The 16,235-nt window shown below is 39.4% G+C and overlaps 1 protein-coding gene and 1 pseudogene across 1 annotated transcript; both read right to left on the bottom strand.

Moving 5' to 3' along the window:
• Positions 1–349: 349 nt before the first annotated feature.
• LOC136208224 (DNA (cytosine-5)-methyltransferase DRM2-like) lies at positions 350–3,051 on the bottom strand (annotated as a pseudogene).
• Positions 3,052–9,717: 6,666 nt separating this feature from the next.
• LOC136209670 (small ribosomal subunit protein uS3m-like) lies at positions 9,718–13,743 on the bottom strand. Its single transcript, XM_066001216.1, has 2 exons — positions 10,362–13,743; positions 9,718–10,276 (listed from the first exon to the last, which is right to left on the bottom strand). The coding sequence occupies exons 1-2, from the start codon at positions 11,998–12,000 to the stop codon at positions 9,885–9,887; spliced, it is 2,031 nt and encodes a 676-aa protein (XP_065857288.1). The 5' UTR covers positions 12,001–13,743; the 3' UTR covers positions 9,718–9,884.
• Between the last annotated feature and the right edge of the window lie 2,492 nt (positions 13,744–16,235).

The raw sequence follows: 16,235 nt of genomic DNA, 5'->3' as shown, positions 1-16,235 counted from the left end.
TTTAATTAATATAAATATGCAATCTTTGACTGCATGTAATTGTTAAAATAACATTATTTTCTGAAGAATAGTCAAACCATATTGGTTGAGTGACTATATAAACACATTTAGGGATGTTTTCCTCTAATGCATTCTTTTTTTCATCAGTCTCCGAAGATTCACAGTGCTTACCAAAAGAATTTTCAGGTAAGAAAACCTTTACATCCTAATTCCAAACTCCCAGTACTTAATATTTTTATTAACCATTTCTAATTATGTGCATGTTTTCAAACATGAAAATCACATAAACACCTATTTTACATATTGACATCAAAATATCTATTCTCCCCTTTTATTTTCTGTCATATTCTTAATCTATCTTTTCACTGTTCAGTGCAAATGAGATATCTGATACCTGTAATTAGCATTATAAATAATAATATTTTAAATAGTTTCAAAAAAATCTTCATTAATTTAATTAAAACAGGTGAAAAAGTTAATTAGTGCATTACAATGACCCATCCCAAGTATCAGCATTGGATGGAACATCATCGCAACATCCGCATAAAAATACTTATATTTGTAGACATGTTTTTATGTGTTATAGATGCAAGAAAAAACTTCTGTGTGGCTAAAAATTAACACAAAACTTGCCAATAAACAACTCCCTTTGCTCAAATTAATTTGAAAACTTGTACACATGGTTCATGCCTCCTAAAAATTTGGGATTGGGTCAAAATGTCCTATATATATATGCTTCCATCGCTTGATTACTGATAAGTTGTTTCTCTTTAAGTTGTTTCTTTCTAGGTTTATGGTTTCCAATCTGTTGAGATTGACTAATTTGCTGCTTGTATTATAGGATCTTCACCATAAGTGGGGACAATTTCATCACTAATGGACCTGTGAAAAGGACATTTCATCACTTTCCTATTTTAGAAGATTTAGGATCTCAATCGGAATTTGTAGATGAGAATTTACAATTTGGTAAAACTAAAATTGGGGATGAGAAGAGCTTATCGGTTGATGACGAAGCTAAGCAAGCATCTGATTCCTCACATAGTAATTTGAGTGCTGACTGCAATTGTTCATTTTGCTTGAAAGCTGCATCTATTTGGTTAGATTAGCTGCATTAAAAATGAACAAAATGGAAGTTCCAAATTAGGAACTAAAATGAAAGTTCCAAATTAGGGACTAAAATGAATAAAATAAAAATTATTAAATAAAAAGTTAAAATGAATAAAAAGGAAAGCTAATTTATTAATTAAGGATCAAAATGAATAAAAATAATATTATTTTGTTAAAGATTAAAATGAATTAGAAAAGTAAATTATCAGATTTGGATTAAAAGTGAAAAAGGATAAAGTTATTAGATTAGGGTAGCATCGAATAAAAATAAAGTTTATTACATTAGAGATTAAAACGAATAGAAAATAATTTTTTTTATAACTATCGATACCCAAACAACCATGAGATGAAAGTTATCTTGAATTGTTTCGTTTATTCTAAATCATCCTTATGAAAAAAATAAAACAATTAAATTAATTTTTTTAAATTAGTACTATTTAGAGGTTTAACCTAATAAAACATTATTTTTTAAAGATAAATCCTATTTCTTTCCTAATTATCTCCTCTCTTAAATTAAATTAATTATTTTCTAATTATAAAATAATTCATTTTTTTCAAAAAAAATATATCATATTTCTTTGCTAAAGAAAGGAGAGACTAAACATCAATCAAAATTGGGGCCTACATAAAAAGAATGAAAGCAGCCTATGACAAGAATGTAATAAGGCGTAGAGAATTATAGGATGGTGACCTAGTCCTCCATAGCATCAAGGTATCTAGACCGAAGAACAAAAAGGAAATATGGAAAGAAAATGGGAAAGACCCTTCCGGGTGGCTGAGTGTGTCAACACTCATACCTACGGACTAAACCAAATAAACGGAGTGCCAAGGAGTTAGAATAATATCGATTTACGAAGTATTACCCATAGGCTAAGAAAAGGATATGATTCTTTACCCTCTAAACTATCATGATGAAATCGATTGCTACCAGCAAGATTGTTACATGTACTTCCATCTACTATCAGATCGAATCCTCAAAATGATTGAATTGGTTGCACTAATTTTATCTTCCTTTAGATCTTGGACATCTTCTAAGTCTATCAAATTCCTGGTCTGGTTGGTTTGCTCCCACCAACACCTCACCATGTTTCTATTGACATTTGACTTCTCAATTGACACTACATTCTTTAGTCTAATATCTAGCCGGTGAAGAGAAACTTCTCCCTCACGTATCCCTGAGAATAGAGACAACATATTTATGCCTCTTGGGAACAAGTCTTTCAGTACATATAAATGGTACGCAACTGTATCAATCGGAAACAATTTTTCAATTTAAAAACCATATGTTAATTAAAGAACAAGAGGAATATTAGGGTAACTAACACCCATAAACCGTATTTATAAACTTTTAAACTATAAAAATGTCTTTGCAAATGCATAATCTTACCGAGAATGAGTTATCAAGTGATTTATATTTATCAGTTTGAGTAATCCCACCTCCCATTATTCTTAGGAAAACCAAAAAGCATTTGTAACTCATCTGGGTCAAGTAGTGCAACTTTGTTCCTCCCAACCCATACCAGATTGTATTTCTTGCACTGGTCAAGAACAAACGTCTTAGCACTCAAAGGAGGTTCTCCTTCATAAGCCCTAACAACTTGACGAATTTTCTCCGTTAATTTCACGCTCCGGTAACCATTTTTAGGCACTCGTGTCCCATAAAGGCCACCATTTATGGTCAGTGGATGCATTTGAACAAGAGAAACATGCTATGAATTGGAAGATTGTGAATGTATCCTTTTTTTTCCTTGATAAATCACTAATATGTTTTGAATCAACAAATTATGATCTCACTTCATATAAGAAACCTGACATTGTTTATCAAACTCTTTTAAGAGCAAGTGCCACATTCTCATAATAAATATATGGTGACCCGATTTCCACTTTTGAAAGTGTTCTAAGAGTTATGATAGCTGAATCAGTGGGTAGGCCAAATGCGATCATTAGAAATGGTAGTCATACCATTTCATCATTTCTATATGTACTAGCTTCAGTTTCTTCTTCTACTTAGAGTGTTTGATCTTTGACTGTCAAATTCAACAAGGATCAAGCACTCTAAGGAGAAGAAGAAGCTCAAGCTAGTACATAGGGATGATGAGATGAAAGGCTCCCACCGATGATTGAATTCGGACTACCAACTGATTCAGCTGTCGTGAACTGTAGAACACTTTCAGAAGTGGCAATTTGGCCGCCGTATTTTTATGATGAGAATGTGGCACTTGCTCTTAAAGGAGTTTGACAAACAATGTAAGTTTCTTATATGAAGTGAAGCCATAATTTTTTGATTAAAAACATATTAGTGCTGCAACATAGAAAAAGGCATACATTTTCACAATCTTCAAATTCATAACAAGTTTCCCCTTGTTCCAATGCCTCTAGTGAATATAAATGGTTGCTTTCATGGGACACAAGTGTCTGAAAACAGTTACAAGAGCATGAAATTGACAGAGAATATTCATCAAGTTGTTGGGGCTTCTGAAGGAGAACCTCCTTTGAGTGTCAAGAAGTTTGTTCTTGATCAGTGTAGGAAATACAATCTGGTAGGTTGGGAGGAACAAAGTTGCACTACTTTAGCGAGATGAGATAAAAATGCTTAGTAGTTTTCATAGTAACCACACTAGGGGAGGTGGGGTTGGTCGAACAGATAGATATAAATCGTTTGGTAACTTATTCGCGGTAAGATCTACGCATTTGCAAAGACATTTTTATAGTTTAAAAGTTTACAAATGCAGTCTATGGGTGTCATTTACCCCAATATTCCTCTTGTTCTGCAATCTAACATATGGTTTTAAAATTTAAAACTTATTTCAGATTGATACAATTACGTACCATTTATCCGTATCGAAAGACTTATTCCCAAGAGGGATAAATATGGTATCTCTAGTTTAAGGGATATGAGGGGCAGTCGTTGCTCGATGGTTTCACTTGCACACTATTTTTATGTCCCACATCAAAAATAGTGAAAGCTGAGAAATGAGAATGTGGCATATAAATAAGGCATGCAAATCAAGCGAAATGAATATTTTTTTTATACAAACCCAATTTTAGTTCATTCTTTAAAATTGAATCTCAAATAATTATGTTGAATTAAAGTAATATTTAGAAATATAATTTTGTTATGTCAAATTGATTTTTTTTATTATATATTCATTAATATATATATAATATTTATTACGTCGTCCGGTTCAACCAGTCTGAATAAACCGGTTGAACCTATTGACCCTTAAACCATTTGTTCCACCGGTTTGATAGCGGGTCGGGCTTTTAAAACCATGAGATCTAGAGCACATTTTCCACGGAAAACAATATAATGGAGGTGATGATGAAGGAATCTCTAGATAGCCGGTCGGATTTTTAAAACCATTTGTTTCACCTCCAGTTTATTCTCAGAACTTGTGCTGCATTGCCTAACCTGGTTTCAAGCATCTTTTATATCCCATTTAAATAAGTGACCCAATCTAAACCCAATTCTCTTCTCAAATCCTACACCAAATAATTAAGCTCAAAGAGGGGGGAAAATAAAAAGCCTTAATAGATCTTTAGTTCTCTACATTTAAAAAAAAAAGTCTAACTGCGGCTACACTTTAAAAATGTTTTATTTAGTTTTTGAACTTACTTAAATTTATTGTTTGCAGCCAGCTACCCTTTCCAATATTGGTTGAGCGGAAGCGTCTAATTCCACTAGATCAATCTATATCTTTAAACTTTCTTAAGTGAGTAGTTTGCCTCCTAAACTTGATTATTATAATCTGTTATCTTCATGAGCTTGCTTAAAATATAAGCACATCAACTTGTCAAAAAAGTCGATAGGGAACTGGACAACTAGAAGAGGCTTCGTCAAGTTAAAACATGTATCACTTTAAACAAGTTCAAATGAGCTAACATATTACCCTAACTACTTTAGGGGGGCGATATGTCAATTTAAGAAAATTTAGAGGTCAATATATGATTGTAAGCAAAATCAGAAGACTCACAAGACAACTTTAAAGTTTAAGAAGTCAACTTGTTTTTCTGGTCAAGTTGAGGGGCCTCATCTATTGAGGCAGATAGAAACTTAATGCATAAGGAAGTCTCCATACTTGGTCAAATATTAATTAGCTTTCTGAATTTTTTTTAATTCATTTATTCGTCCCTTGAATCTAGTTAAAGTGATTTATTATGCATACGATTCGAGATGCCAACTATTAAACAACTTATTAGAAACACAAGACAGCCAATTAGAAATGTTACCAAATCCCCCGCTCTTGGAGGATGTCCTCAGCACCGAGGAACATGTACTAGGGTGTATGTGCGACTTGTTTAGATCATGAACTTGGACAAAAGAAAGGAAAAATTTATCCACTATCTGTGTCAGTACGGATGAATAGGATAGAATAGAAGAACCCCCCTCATTATCTAAAAAAAAGATCTATCATATTCGTCTATTGTGTATCAAATTTATGGTTTCATTGGTGCAAATTCAATCACCTCAATTTTCAATTTAAAACACGAAAGAATTTCCCATTGGTAACAAATGATTATCCATTAAGCAGGGAAAATCTTATTAAATTAAAAGTTAAAAGGCCGAAAGTTTATGCCCCTACTCTTGCAAGAGCGGACTAACAGGGTCAACGAATTAGCTAATCGTCATAATTAAATACCGTTACTATGATAGATAGATCTCCTTGTGAAAGACCTATTACTGGATAATTCATGGGTAGAGCAAAAGAATGTGAACTGTACACGTTAACAATAGCATTGATTAAATGATTAAATGCAGGAGGGGGGCTCCGGTGTATAGAGAAGACCTCACCGTTTAAGAAGTAACCATAAAAACGATGGAACCCACTATTTATCTATTTCTATTTACTGATTTTTTTTATTTATTCTATTTTTGTTTGTGTTTGAGACCTAATATCAATAAAGTTTCTTATTTCGAGATGAAATGGCTCAAAAAAAAAATCGTGGTTGGGAAGGTTATAGTAGCAAAAGCCGTTTTTATTGCCGGGTGGACGAAAGGGAAGAAATCCAGTAAAGGTTTTGTTTTAGAAAGAAAATGCTTCTAATAAGCTTTCAAATAGCCTTCCATCTCAGCAAAGCATATTCGCAATTCGGGAAGGTATACTCAGTAGGGAAGCAGAGTCGGTTTGTTAGCGCCTTCCGGAGTTTTATAGCTAGTCTTCTCTCCGTCCCGATTGCCGCCAGTCAGTAGGTAACTACATTCAACAGGAGAAAGGAAAAGAAGGATCAATGCCCGTAGCAGTCCCTTTTTAGCACAATTTTTCCTTTTCTTTCAGCAGCCTCCAATCGTAGGCCAGCTGCAAGCCCGCTTCTTATCTCAACAATGAAATGACATCTCGAAATCCCTAGGATAAGAGGAACGAACCTGAAACCTTCCCTTCAGCGCTTGACTTAGCCCTCAATCCCCTTGAGCTGCTAGCGAGCATCCCTCTTTGCTTTCTTTGAAGCGTGCATTGGTAACATAGATGACTTCGTTAAGGAAAGCTGCTTGAAAAGTGCTCATCTCTTTGCTCTCCTCCTTCTGCTAATGCTAATACCCCGTTCTTGGTTCTTAAAGATATGTCTCCAGCCCCTGTTATGTTAGCGTCTATAATCTTGGTTGGAGCTCTCTTCGGGAAAGAGTCTAAGCAGCCCGCCCATTTCTTCTTCAATTTCACAAAGAAGATTTTTGTGGTTTCAGCCCCTTCTACTATAATGTTAGGCAAGGTGCCTTCTGCTCTCTTCGATTTAGCAAGGAACTGAGTTTCTTTCCCTGAAGCTGTGAATAATCTATGTTTTTTTTACCTATCTAGATGAGCAAGCATCTGCCAATCATCGATGATATGTTGATAGCGTGAGCATTCTTCAGTCTTGTTTATCATGTTGATCACTACTGGAGAGTCCAGGTTAATTTCCAGTTGTTGAATATTCATATTGAAATGTCATTTGTAATCCTTCGCGCAGTGCTATGAGTTCCGCGTAAACACTAGTAGTCCAGGGGACGTGCTTTCCTTATCCATTGGCCTAATACGTAAGACTCCTCCTGCTCCGCCTGGTCCCGGATTGCCTTCCGATAATCCATCTGAGTTGAGTTTGATCCAACCTTATAAAGCATTTGACAATCTTGGTAAATTTTGGTTTGGAGCATTGTTGATTTCCTTTTCAAAAGTGGTATTCCGCTTGGTGACTGAATAAATATTGTTAAATGCGTGTTCATTCCTTTGCTTTGAATCCACAGCACAGTAGCCAACAAGCAAAAAAAAGTCTTCTAGGGAAGTTTCTTTTGTAAGAGGACAGATGAAGTGCAATTTGTTTTGAGCCATAACCTCAAGTTCATAATGATTAATTAGATGATGTGCATGTAGAGCTTGCCATACCTGTTGGGCTCGAGTACAGTCTCTTAGGATGTTTAAGGTAATTTCTTGTGGGAAATGGGGACACTGCTCTTCAGTACAGTACGTATTTTCCTTTTCAAAAGGAGCTTCTTGGTTTGTAAGCAGTCATGGCCATTTTTAAATTTAAAGAAAAAACTTGATTTTTGAGAAGGTATATTTAAATTTAAAATACAGCCTTAGTGACTCCTGGAAGAGAGCAGATATATTTTTGGACTTCAAAGCATAAGCAAGTGTGTAGGCAGAACTAGTAGTTCTCTTACTGGACCGGCTAAGATTCCAGATGAAAGAGTCCTTAGTTGGCTTGTGCAATTTGAAAGTAAAGCTTTCCTTTCCACCATTTTTCAATATCTGCAGGGAGTTGAAATTAGAGATGGTCCAGCTTCCACTGGTTCTTACGATGATCTTATTTACTGTGAATGCATTTTCTCTTTGATTTATAGGTCCCTGGATCAAGTTTCTGAGTTCTAGTTCCGACTAGTGGAAAGACTCTGCTGGCTTGCCTTCTTCCCTTTTGCCCTCATTATCATTAAATAAAGTAAGTGGATGAGCATTGCTTGTCTTGCGTTTTTCGTGAGACATCTGCTCATTCAAAGTGGTCTCTTGAATCGAATGACTTTCTTGCCCTTTTCTTTTGGGTGTAACAAAGGGGCTGCTTGTTCACCCCGGAATGAGAAGACTCGATTTAGAAGGCATAATGCTTTGTAAAATGCCTTTAACCTCAACCGCCGAATCAGAAGCCGAAACTGAATAAGACATCATAAGAAGCCGAATTCCCCGCTGAAGCATTCGAATGAGTAGACGCCGACACAGAAGAGTTTCATAGGCAGATGCCGCAAAATTGAATATTAATGTTGAAATTCATTCAAATGAAGAAATTAAACTTAACATTCGGCTAGGGAGTAACTGCGTAAGGTTAGGAATAAGCAATTACCTACTATCGCAACTACACTATCTAGACCTCAATTTTGTTTGCGTAAGATCGGTACTCGTCCTAGAGGCGGAAGGACAACGGGGAACTGAACTGGCCAATCCGGCTGGCTAATGATGCACTCATCCACTAATAGTAAGCGACGCTACGAGGGGAGTCATCCATGCGATATTGTGACTGAGCTATCTTTCACCTCGCATTCAGGGACGTTTTTTTTTTTTCATTTAGACTAAGCTGAACATGTGTTAGATTTCTTTCCGAAAAGCGAAAAAGGGTTCCGGATTTTGCACCATCGTGAATTCCTTTGAGCTGTTGGGGACTGCTCTCTAGGCACGAAGCAGCAGGATTAACTAATACCCGTTAAAGCTTCCCCAGAAAGTAGACCCGCCCCATCAGCTCAGCGAGAGTACACCCGACCCCAAGTCTCAGAGGTCGTCAGCACAGTGAACCAGATGATGGTTAGAAGACAGGTTGGAATCGAAGTGGACCTTCCATCTAATAGCCTGATATTTATCTTTCCGTGGCCAGAGAAGTAGGATGATAGTTTACAAGTAAATAAGAGAAATTAACGACGCAAGGGAAAAAACATATAAGTAATTGCCTTCTCTTTCCCCCCTTCGCCCCTTGGATGAGTAAGCTCCGTAAGCCAGCTCTTCGTTGGTTGGCCGCCCTCCTCCCGAAAGACAGAATTCCGCCCTCAGCCCTACAGGGAGAGGGGATGGATAGAGGAACAAGTACGGTAGGCGCCCAGAGTTTACCAACCTCAGTGACCGGCTCCTAAGAGTTCCCACCTGGGATTGGGGTTAGGCTGCTGCGCCATGCAGGCCCCGTGGGCTGCCTCAGCCCGACCCCGGTAACTCAGTAGAGTAGGCTCGCTGCTAACAGAGACTAGGAAAAACAATGCTGCCCTCACCTGCTAACCGCACTATACACATGCGGTTGATGTACGTATGCGGCCCTTGCGTCGATCTTACCTCCGCTGCTTGCCCGTGCGCGGGTCGACTCACAAGAAATGCAGCTAGCTTGCCAACTAACTGTTTATGTTTGAGCTTGTTGGCTTGCTCTTACTTCATTGTTATTTAGACATTAGGTGAATTTACTTACTTGGTAGCCTACGTGAGTATCCGGATGGATAGAGACTGATCTCTTTCTACATACATATAGCCCCCCAGATATATACATACTTTTCTTCCTTTCTCCCAAAATTTAATTACCTGAATTTTAGCTCTTCTCTTTCTTATTTATTCTTACTACTATCACTTTCTAAACCAGGCCCGGCTTTTAAAACTGTGTCGTTTTGGGGTCGTACGCCTGTCCCAAAAAGGGCCATCATCGTACTATTTCGGCGATTACAAAAAAAAGGAGTATATCCCCTCTCCCTTAGTGTCTTTCCACTTCCGTCGTTCAGGAACAAACACTTCGCCTAATTCTTTCTTTTGAATCCCGGCCCGGTTTTTACCCACTAACCAATTACGTTACGACCATTGAACAAACTTGGTTGACGAACATGGTTTATGCGCCGCTAATGTAGCGGCTTGTCGAGCATTTGACAAACTCACACCATCCATTTCAAATGGGATTTGTCCCGTGGACACACGAGCAATCCAACCCGTAGGATTTCCTTTTCCTCTTCCCATTCTGACTTCTGTAGGTTTCCCGGTAATAGGGAGATCCGCGAGAACTCTTACCCATATCTTACCATTTCTTCGGAATTGTCCGCTCATAGCACGATGGAATTGTCCTATTATAGCCCGACGCGCTGCTTCAATGGCTCGATATGAAAGACGACCAGCTTTACAACTTTTAGTGCCATATCTTCCAAAACCAAGTTGTGTACCGTCCAGTTTGCAACCCCTACTACATCTGCCTTTACGATATTTACTATATTTAGTACGTTTCGGATATAGCATGTCCCCCTTTTTTTTTACTATATGAAATCCACACTTTGACACCTAAGATTCCGTAACGAGTAGATACTTCTGCAAAAGCATAATCGATTTTCTGGTTAAATACATTACAAGATGTTTTTCCATACTTTCCGCATTCAGTTCTAGCTATTTCTGCGCCTTCTAATCGACCTGAGCAAGATATACGGATCCCCTCTACCCCTTTTTTCATTACTAATGGAATATCCTTCACTATTTTACTAAAAATGGAACGAAATGATCTTGTTTTGTTCCTCAGTTGAAAAGAGATGTCTTGAGCAATCAGAGAAGCACATTGATAAACAGATTTAATCTTGACCGACTCAATTAAGGTATTAGTGTTTGTTCTATTAGACAACAAAGATCGCATTTTTTTCATTTCGTTCAAATAAGAGTTGTACCCGTACGGAATTGTTCTGTTTCTCAGTATGATCTCTATCATCATCTCTATTCCCTTTATCAATTCTCCTATCCCACCTAGGTTTATGAATTTCTCTATCAATTCCATTACCTTATTCTTACCCATGAGGTTCCAACATTTGATCCTTAATTTCTCTAGGAGTTTTTCCCGGGCATCCCCAAAAATAAGGTTATTATACACTCCATCCCTTGGAAAGAAAAAGGTAGCACCGAAGAAAGGAAAAAGTGAGATGGTGGTTTTTGTTGTTCCCGCGAAACGAAGATCATTCGCCAAGCGAATGAAGTGAGTCAACCTCTTTTTGGCTTCGGACAAACACTTTTTTTCGCTGGTCGAGCTTTCTACAAAAAAAGCGATGCGAGAACGTATTCTCTTATCTAAACTTTTTCCCTGTGCATTCGCTCCCCCCATCGTAGATGGTTCAGCCACGCCCGGTGCCACGAAATGATTGAGAACTACGACGGGGTCGAAATGAATTTGGTTCTTTGTATTCAATAAATATTGCATGACCGAATAATTCAAGGAGAGGCACACTGCAGGGAGGGTCCTTTTAAGTAGATGACTCGTCGGGCCGTCAGAGCGGGACTTGGACTTCTTTTTCTTTGTCTTTGGGTTGGACTTCTTTTTCTTTGTCTTTGGGAAAAATAACTTGAATAACTTTGTTTCTCTGAAGGAGTTGTCATTTTCTATCAGGAACGCTATGTCATTTACAACCCCGGCGTATTTCAGATGCTTGAAGGCCCCGCTGACCCGAAGTTCTTTAGAAAGATTTTTCTTTATCGATGGTGATCGGTCATGGTATCCATAGCGTTGCTTCTTTTTCGGCCAAATCCTGATTTCTTTTTCCTTCTCCCGGTCGTCGAGCCTGATCGACTCGACTCTTTTCCCTGCCCCCCGGCCTCTTACTTCGTTTCGTTCTTCCTCTCTATTGTCGCTTGAATGAAGACACCTGATCGGCCCGACTTTCCCGAATGTCCACCACCGTCCCTTCTCCTTACCGGGTCTGGTTTTTTCGCGTCGTTTCGGTCGACGGGGAAGAAAGAAATTAATGAATGTTCTTTTGGGAAAATGTAGAATAATACACCTACCGAGACGAAAGCCAAAGGTGAGTCTCGTAGGTGGACGTATCGAACCGAAATAAGATCTCAGATTGACATCTTGATACACTGATTTACCATAATAATAAATAGAGTCAATGGTGACTCCGCCGTGGAAAGAGCCGCTTCTTTCTTGCGGGGGGGCTTCCATTCACCAGCGCAGACTAAAAGTGCTCCCCGAACCGTGCTGGATAGTCACCCATCACACGGCTCTCACTCAAACCAACCCCACCTGTGGTGGATCCGGGGGGACAAAGTCAAAGCGCTTGATCCTTTGCCCCATACTTACTTTGAAATGCTCCTCCCCGCGCAGCGACGCTGCTCGTGATAGGCTTAGCTTTAAGCCGCTATCGTTCGGTTCGGATAAGTCAAGTCTCTTCGGTCGGTTCGCTCAGGTGGTCTTCCCGCCTTTAATTAAGGGGGCTTCCCTAACGTTCAGAGTTGTTCTGGTTTGATAAAGGAGCACCGGCCGAGCACCCTGAATGAATAAAAAATGGGCAGCAGAGGGAATCAATGATTCTTATTCAACCGAGTTGAAGCTAGCAACATGTCGATTACGCACCGGAGGTTGGTAAGAACTGAGGGACAATGCCTCCGAACCTAAGTGGGCCTATCAGCGAAGCAACTGGTACTTGATCGGGTGGGGAGCGGTTGGTTTGGTTTCGTGCAACGCCCTCGCAGCAGGAAGAGGCAGTTGTCGAAAGGAAACGTGCTTTGTTTTGTATAGGGATAAAAACCTGAACTGCGCACCCTGAGAAAAAATTTAGTAAAGCCTAAACGAAACGCCCTGTAAATCAAACTAAAGCGCTAACGCGCCTTGCCTTAGTTACCTTATTTCCCCATTCCAATTTTTTATTTTATTAGAATTAGAAAGAAAAGCTTTCGCCTTTATTGATATGATATAAAAGAAGCTTACTTACTAATAAAGCGGCAACAAGCACCTTCTTTCTCAAAGTAAAGTTTCGCACTTCTTACTTTAGAAAGATTGCAGCGTTAGCGCTTTACTCAAAAAATCGAAAGTAAAGGCTCTTATTCTACGAATCTACAACTCTCTTTACTGAGCGAGACTCCACTCCATCCATATCTCTTCCCTACTAGTGGGTTATTCTTAATTTGATTTTCCATTTTTTCATTTGTGGTTTGACAGCTTAAACTAGGCTCCATTTTAGATAGGTTTTCGGTCTTAATCAAGATAGGGCAGGGACGCGTCGGAACGGAACGGTTGGTGGCTGCTTAGTCTCATCTGAGAGTCTAATCTCTTTGTACTGCTTTTTTTTTTCAAAGAAAAAAAAAAGAAAGAAGGGGGTCGATTTAGGCTCCTTCCCTTCCACTGCATAGCCGCGCTAGCAGGTACTATGAGCCCTCTGTCCCACGCATCTAACCAGCTCGCGTGGTTCACCGGTTCCACCGAAAACTCTCATTTGTTGAAGCGGAGCATAGTGCGCTTTAGGCGCCGAGCGATAAACGTCTCTTCTTTCGTTTCGGTTTATTCACTGATCTGAAACTTAGCACTTGTTTTCTTATTGGGGCGGCTGCGTTCTTGAATGAAGTCTATCCGAACCGAATTAGCACTTCTCAGATCAGGCTAGACCTCCCCATTTGAGCTGGGCGCCGGGGCCCTGGATGCGCTAGCGATCGGCACATAGGGGGTGGTTGCCCGGGTTTCTCGGCCTGGTATCCTGCACCTCGCGTTTATGATATCTACATTCAACTGTGGCACGGAGACACGGTCGAAGCACGCCCGCCCAGTGTACTTCTTTCACGACATGCTCTGGTACCGGGTATATTCCTGTGGTCTTCTAGCGTTAGAAGAAGTCGTGTCCATCCCGGACATCTGCAACGTCCTTCCACGCTTTTTTTCTTTTTTTAATTTAAAAAGGACAAAGGAAAAGACTGACCCATTCGATGACTTTCGCGGTCGCCCTCAATGAACCGACTTGAATCTGAACTACGATTCAGATCAAGTCTGATCGAAATCGGATTTCCTTTTCGTGCCATATGCGCTTAGACTTTACTTTTAGCCCCTTTTCTTCCCGGTCCAATATTTGTTCTCGAAAGTCTTCGTTTCCGTGTATTCGCAAACTCTCAAAATTTATGACCAACCTTTCCTCTTTCTTTGCTGCACGAAAAGAAGCATCGACTGTGTGCGGAAGGAGAAGTGTGCCTGTCAATAGGTTCCGTTCTCATTCCTTGCCGCCGGAGAGCTAATTTTCACTGTTACTGAATTAATGGTCAATCAGCCTAGAGGCTTCCTTACTAAGCTTTCAGGTTTCAGGTGCGTAGCGTAGAAGCTCTAAGAATTAGCTATCTTTATTTGGCTAAAATGTGCAGCTAAAGGATGAGCAGCGGATATGCGTTATACAACCGATCCGCGACATCTTCCTTACCTTCTTTCCTTCGTTCCTGGTGATGTTGAATAAGCGGTGTGCATATGAATTGAATCATCAGCCATGGGACTAAAAGTAGTGAGTGGAATAGACTCCATAAGAATCTTACTCTAAAAATGAATTTTGAATAAAAAGATCTTCCTCAATAGAAACTGAACGTCTATCTTTGCTCTCAGTCCGGCTCCCGTGGGCTTTGTCCTATCCCAAAGAAACTTCTCCCGAAGACAGCATGCTTCTCCTATCCTGCTGAATAGGCTTCATGGCTGATAGTCATGAGATTTCTTATCTAAGCTGTACGGAGATCCGCAGCTAACTCATTATGTGACTGGTAGGCTAGATCCGCAAAGCAAAGAAGGGACAGTCATTATCTGCTGTTTTATCTTAGAATAATGGGTTCCACGGGTTGGGTTCTAGGTAGTATATCACCAGGGAGGGCACTCGTCCAATCTAGGGGTTGGCATACCATAGGAAGGTTCAGCTTGATCGGTAGTAATGAGATTTCAAAGTCGCAGACTGCGAAGAGATTGCTTGGAAGATAATAAGAACATATTACTTCCAAGTCATCGGAAGGATAAAGCGCAGTTCTCTGTTTCTCAAGGTATGAACTCTTGGAACCTTACTCCCTTGATTTACCTGGCCAAAAGAGTGCCGTTTCATCTGGTAACATAACCAATTTCTTCAAGACTTACTCCTTCTCATTTTGCAGCGGCCGTTTCTCAGAGAACCCGCTCTTCAAGTTTGAAATCTAGTGTTGGGCCTTCGGCAACTACGCCTGGCTTCATTGCTTCCGCCGCCACGACTGGACCAACGCCAACAATTCCTGTTTCAGGAACTCAGACTTTGCTTGGACTTCAGCGGCCCCTGGGTAAACGAATAAAGCATGCGCATGCTCGTCCACCGAGAAATAAGAAAACTCTTATAGGTTAGCTTTACCACCGAGAAATAAAGCATGCGCATGCGCATGTGGATCAGCACCGAAGGGAGATGGAATATAAAGTTGGAGATAAAGTATTTTTAAAAATATCCCAATGGAAAGGAATAGTTCGTTTTGGCAGAAGAGGGAAGTTGAATCCAAGATACATCGGGCCTTATGAGATCATTGAGAGAGTTGGACCATTGGCTTATAGGTTAGCTTTACCACCGGAATTGTCTTTAATACATGATGTATTTCACGTGTCAGTATTAAGAAGATATAGATCAGACCCAAGTCATATGATTCCTGAACCTGAGATTGCAATAGTGAACACAGACTTGACTATTCGTGAGCAACCTTTAGAGATTTTGGGACGAGAAATAAAACGCCTCAGAAACCGTGAAATTCCGATGGTTAAGGTGAGATGGAGTCATAATCAAACACTTGATGAGGCAACTTGGGAGGTAGAAGAAAATATGAGGACACAATATCCTTACCTATTTGAAGTATCTGGTAAGTGAATTTCGGGGACGGTATTCTTTAATGAATATGAGCTTGCTTAGATGGATATATGAAATGGTCCAAGTTGAGAGTGCTATCCGAATATTGTGAGCCGGAAGCACATGTGTTGAGATATATGAGTACGTGAGTTGAGTGTAACTCCTCCGTAGCGTAGATGATTGTATTCCGAATTTAGTGAGCCGGGATACAGATTGGGCCCAATGACCATTTTATATATATTGTCTAAGTATAGCAAGGCCTTTCTAAAATAAGTATTATTATACTAAGTGAAACAAGTGAATATCTTTCTATTGAAAATTCTAACTTGGTACTGATGATATATTTTGATTTGTGCTCTTTACGTTACTTTTGTATATACATATATGCGTAATATGTTTATTGAGTAGGCACCTCACCCTTTGGCAACAGATTTTACAGGTTAGGTGGAGTTCTTCTTGCTTAAAGTCGCACCGGCAGTGTCAGTCCATTCTCATCTAGGCATTTTGGAGTCTTGTGATGTACTTTTGTTTTGTAAATCCTCTATGTAGGATAATGACTTAAACGTGTATTGTAAATTGTAAATGC

The sequence above is a fragment of the Euphorbia lathyris genome, chromosome 10 (genome assembly GCF_963576675.1).
Source record: "Euphorbia lathyris chromosome 10, ddEupLath1.1, whole genome shotgun sequence".
Classification (NCBI taxonomy): Eukaryota; Viridiplantae; Streptophyta; class Magnoliopsida; order Malpighiales; family Euphorbiaceae; genus Euphorbia; species Euphorbia lathyris.
Note: the sequence above shows the minus strand (reverse complement) of the source record. Positions and strands in the feature narration are given on the sequence as shown.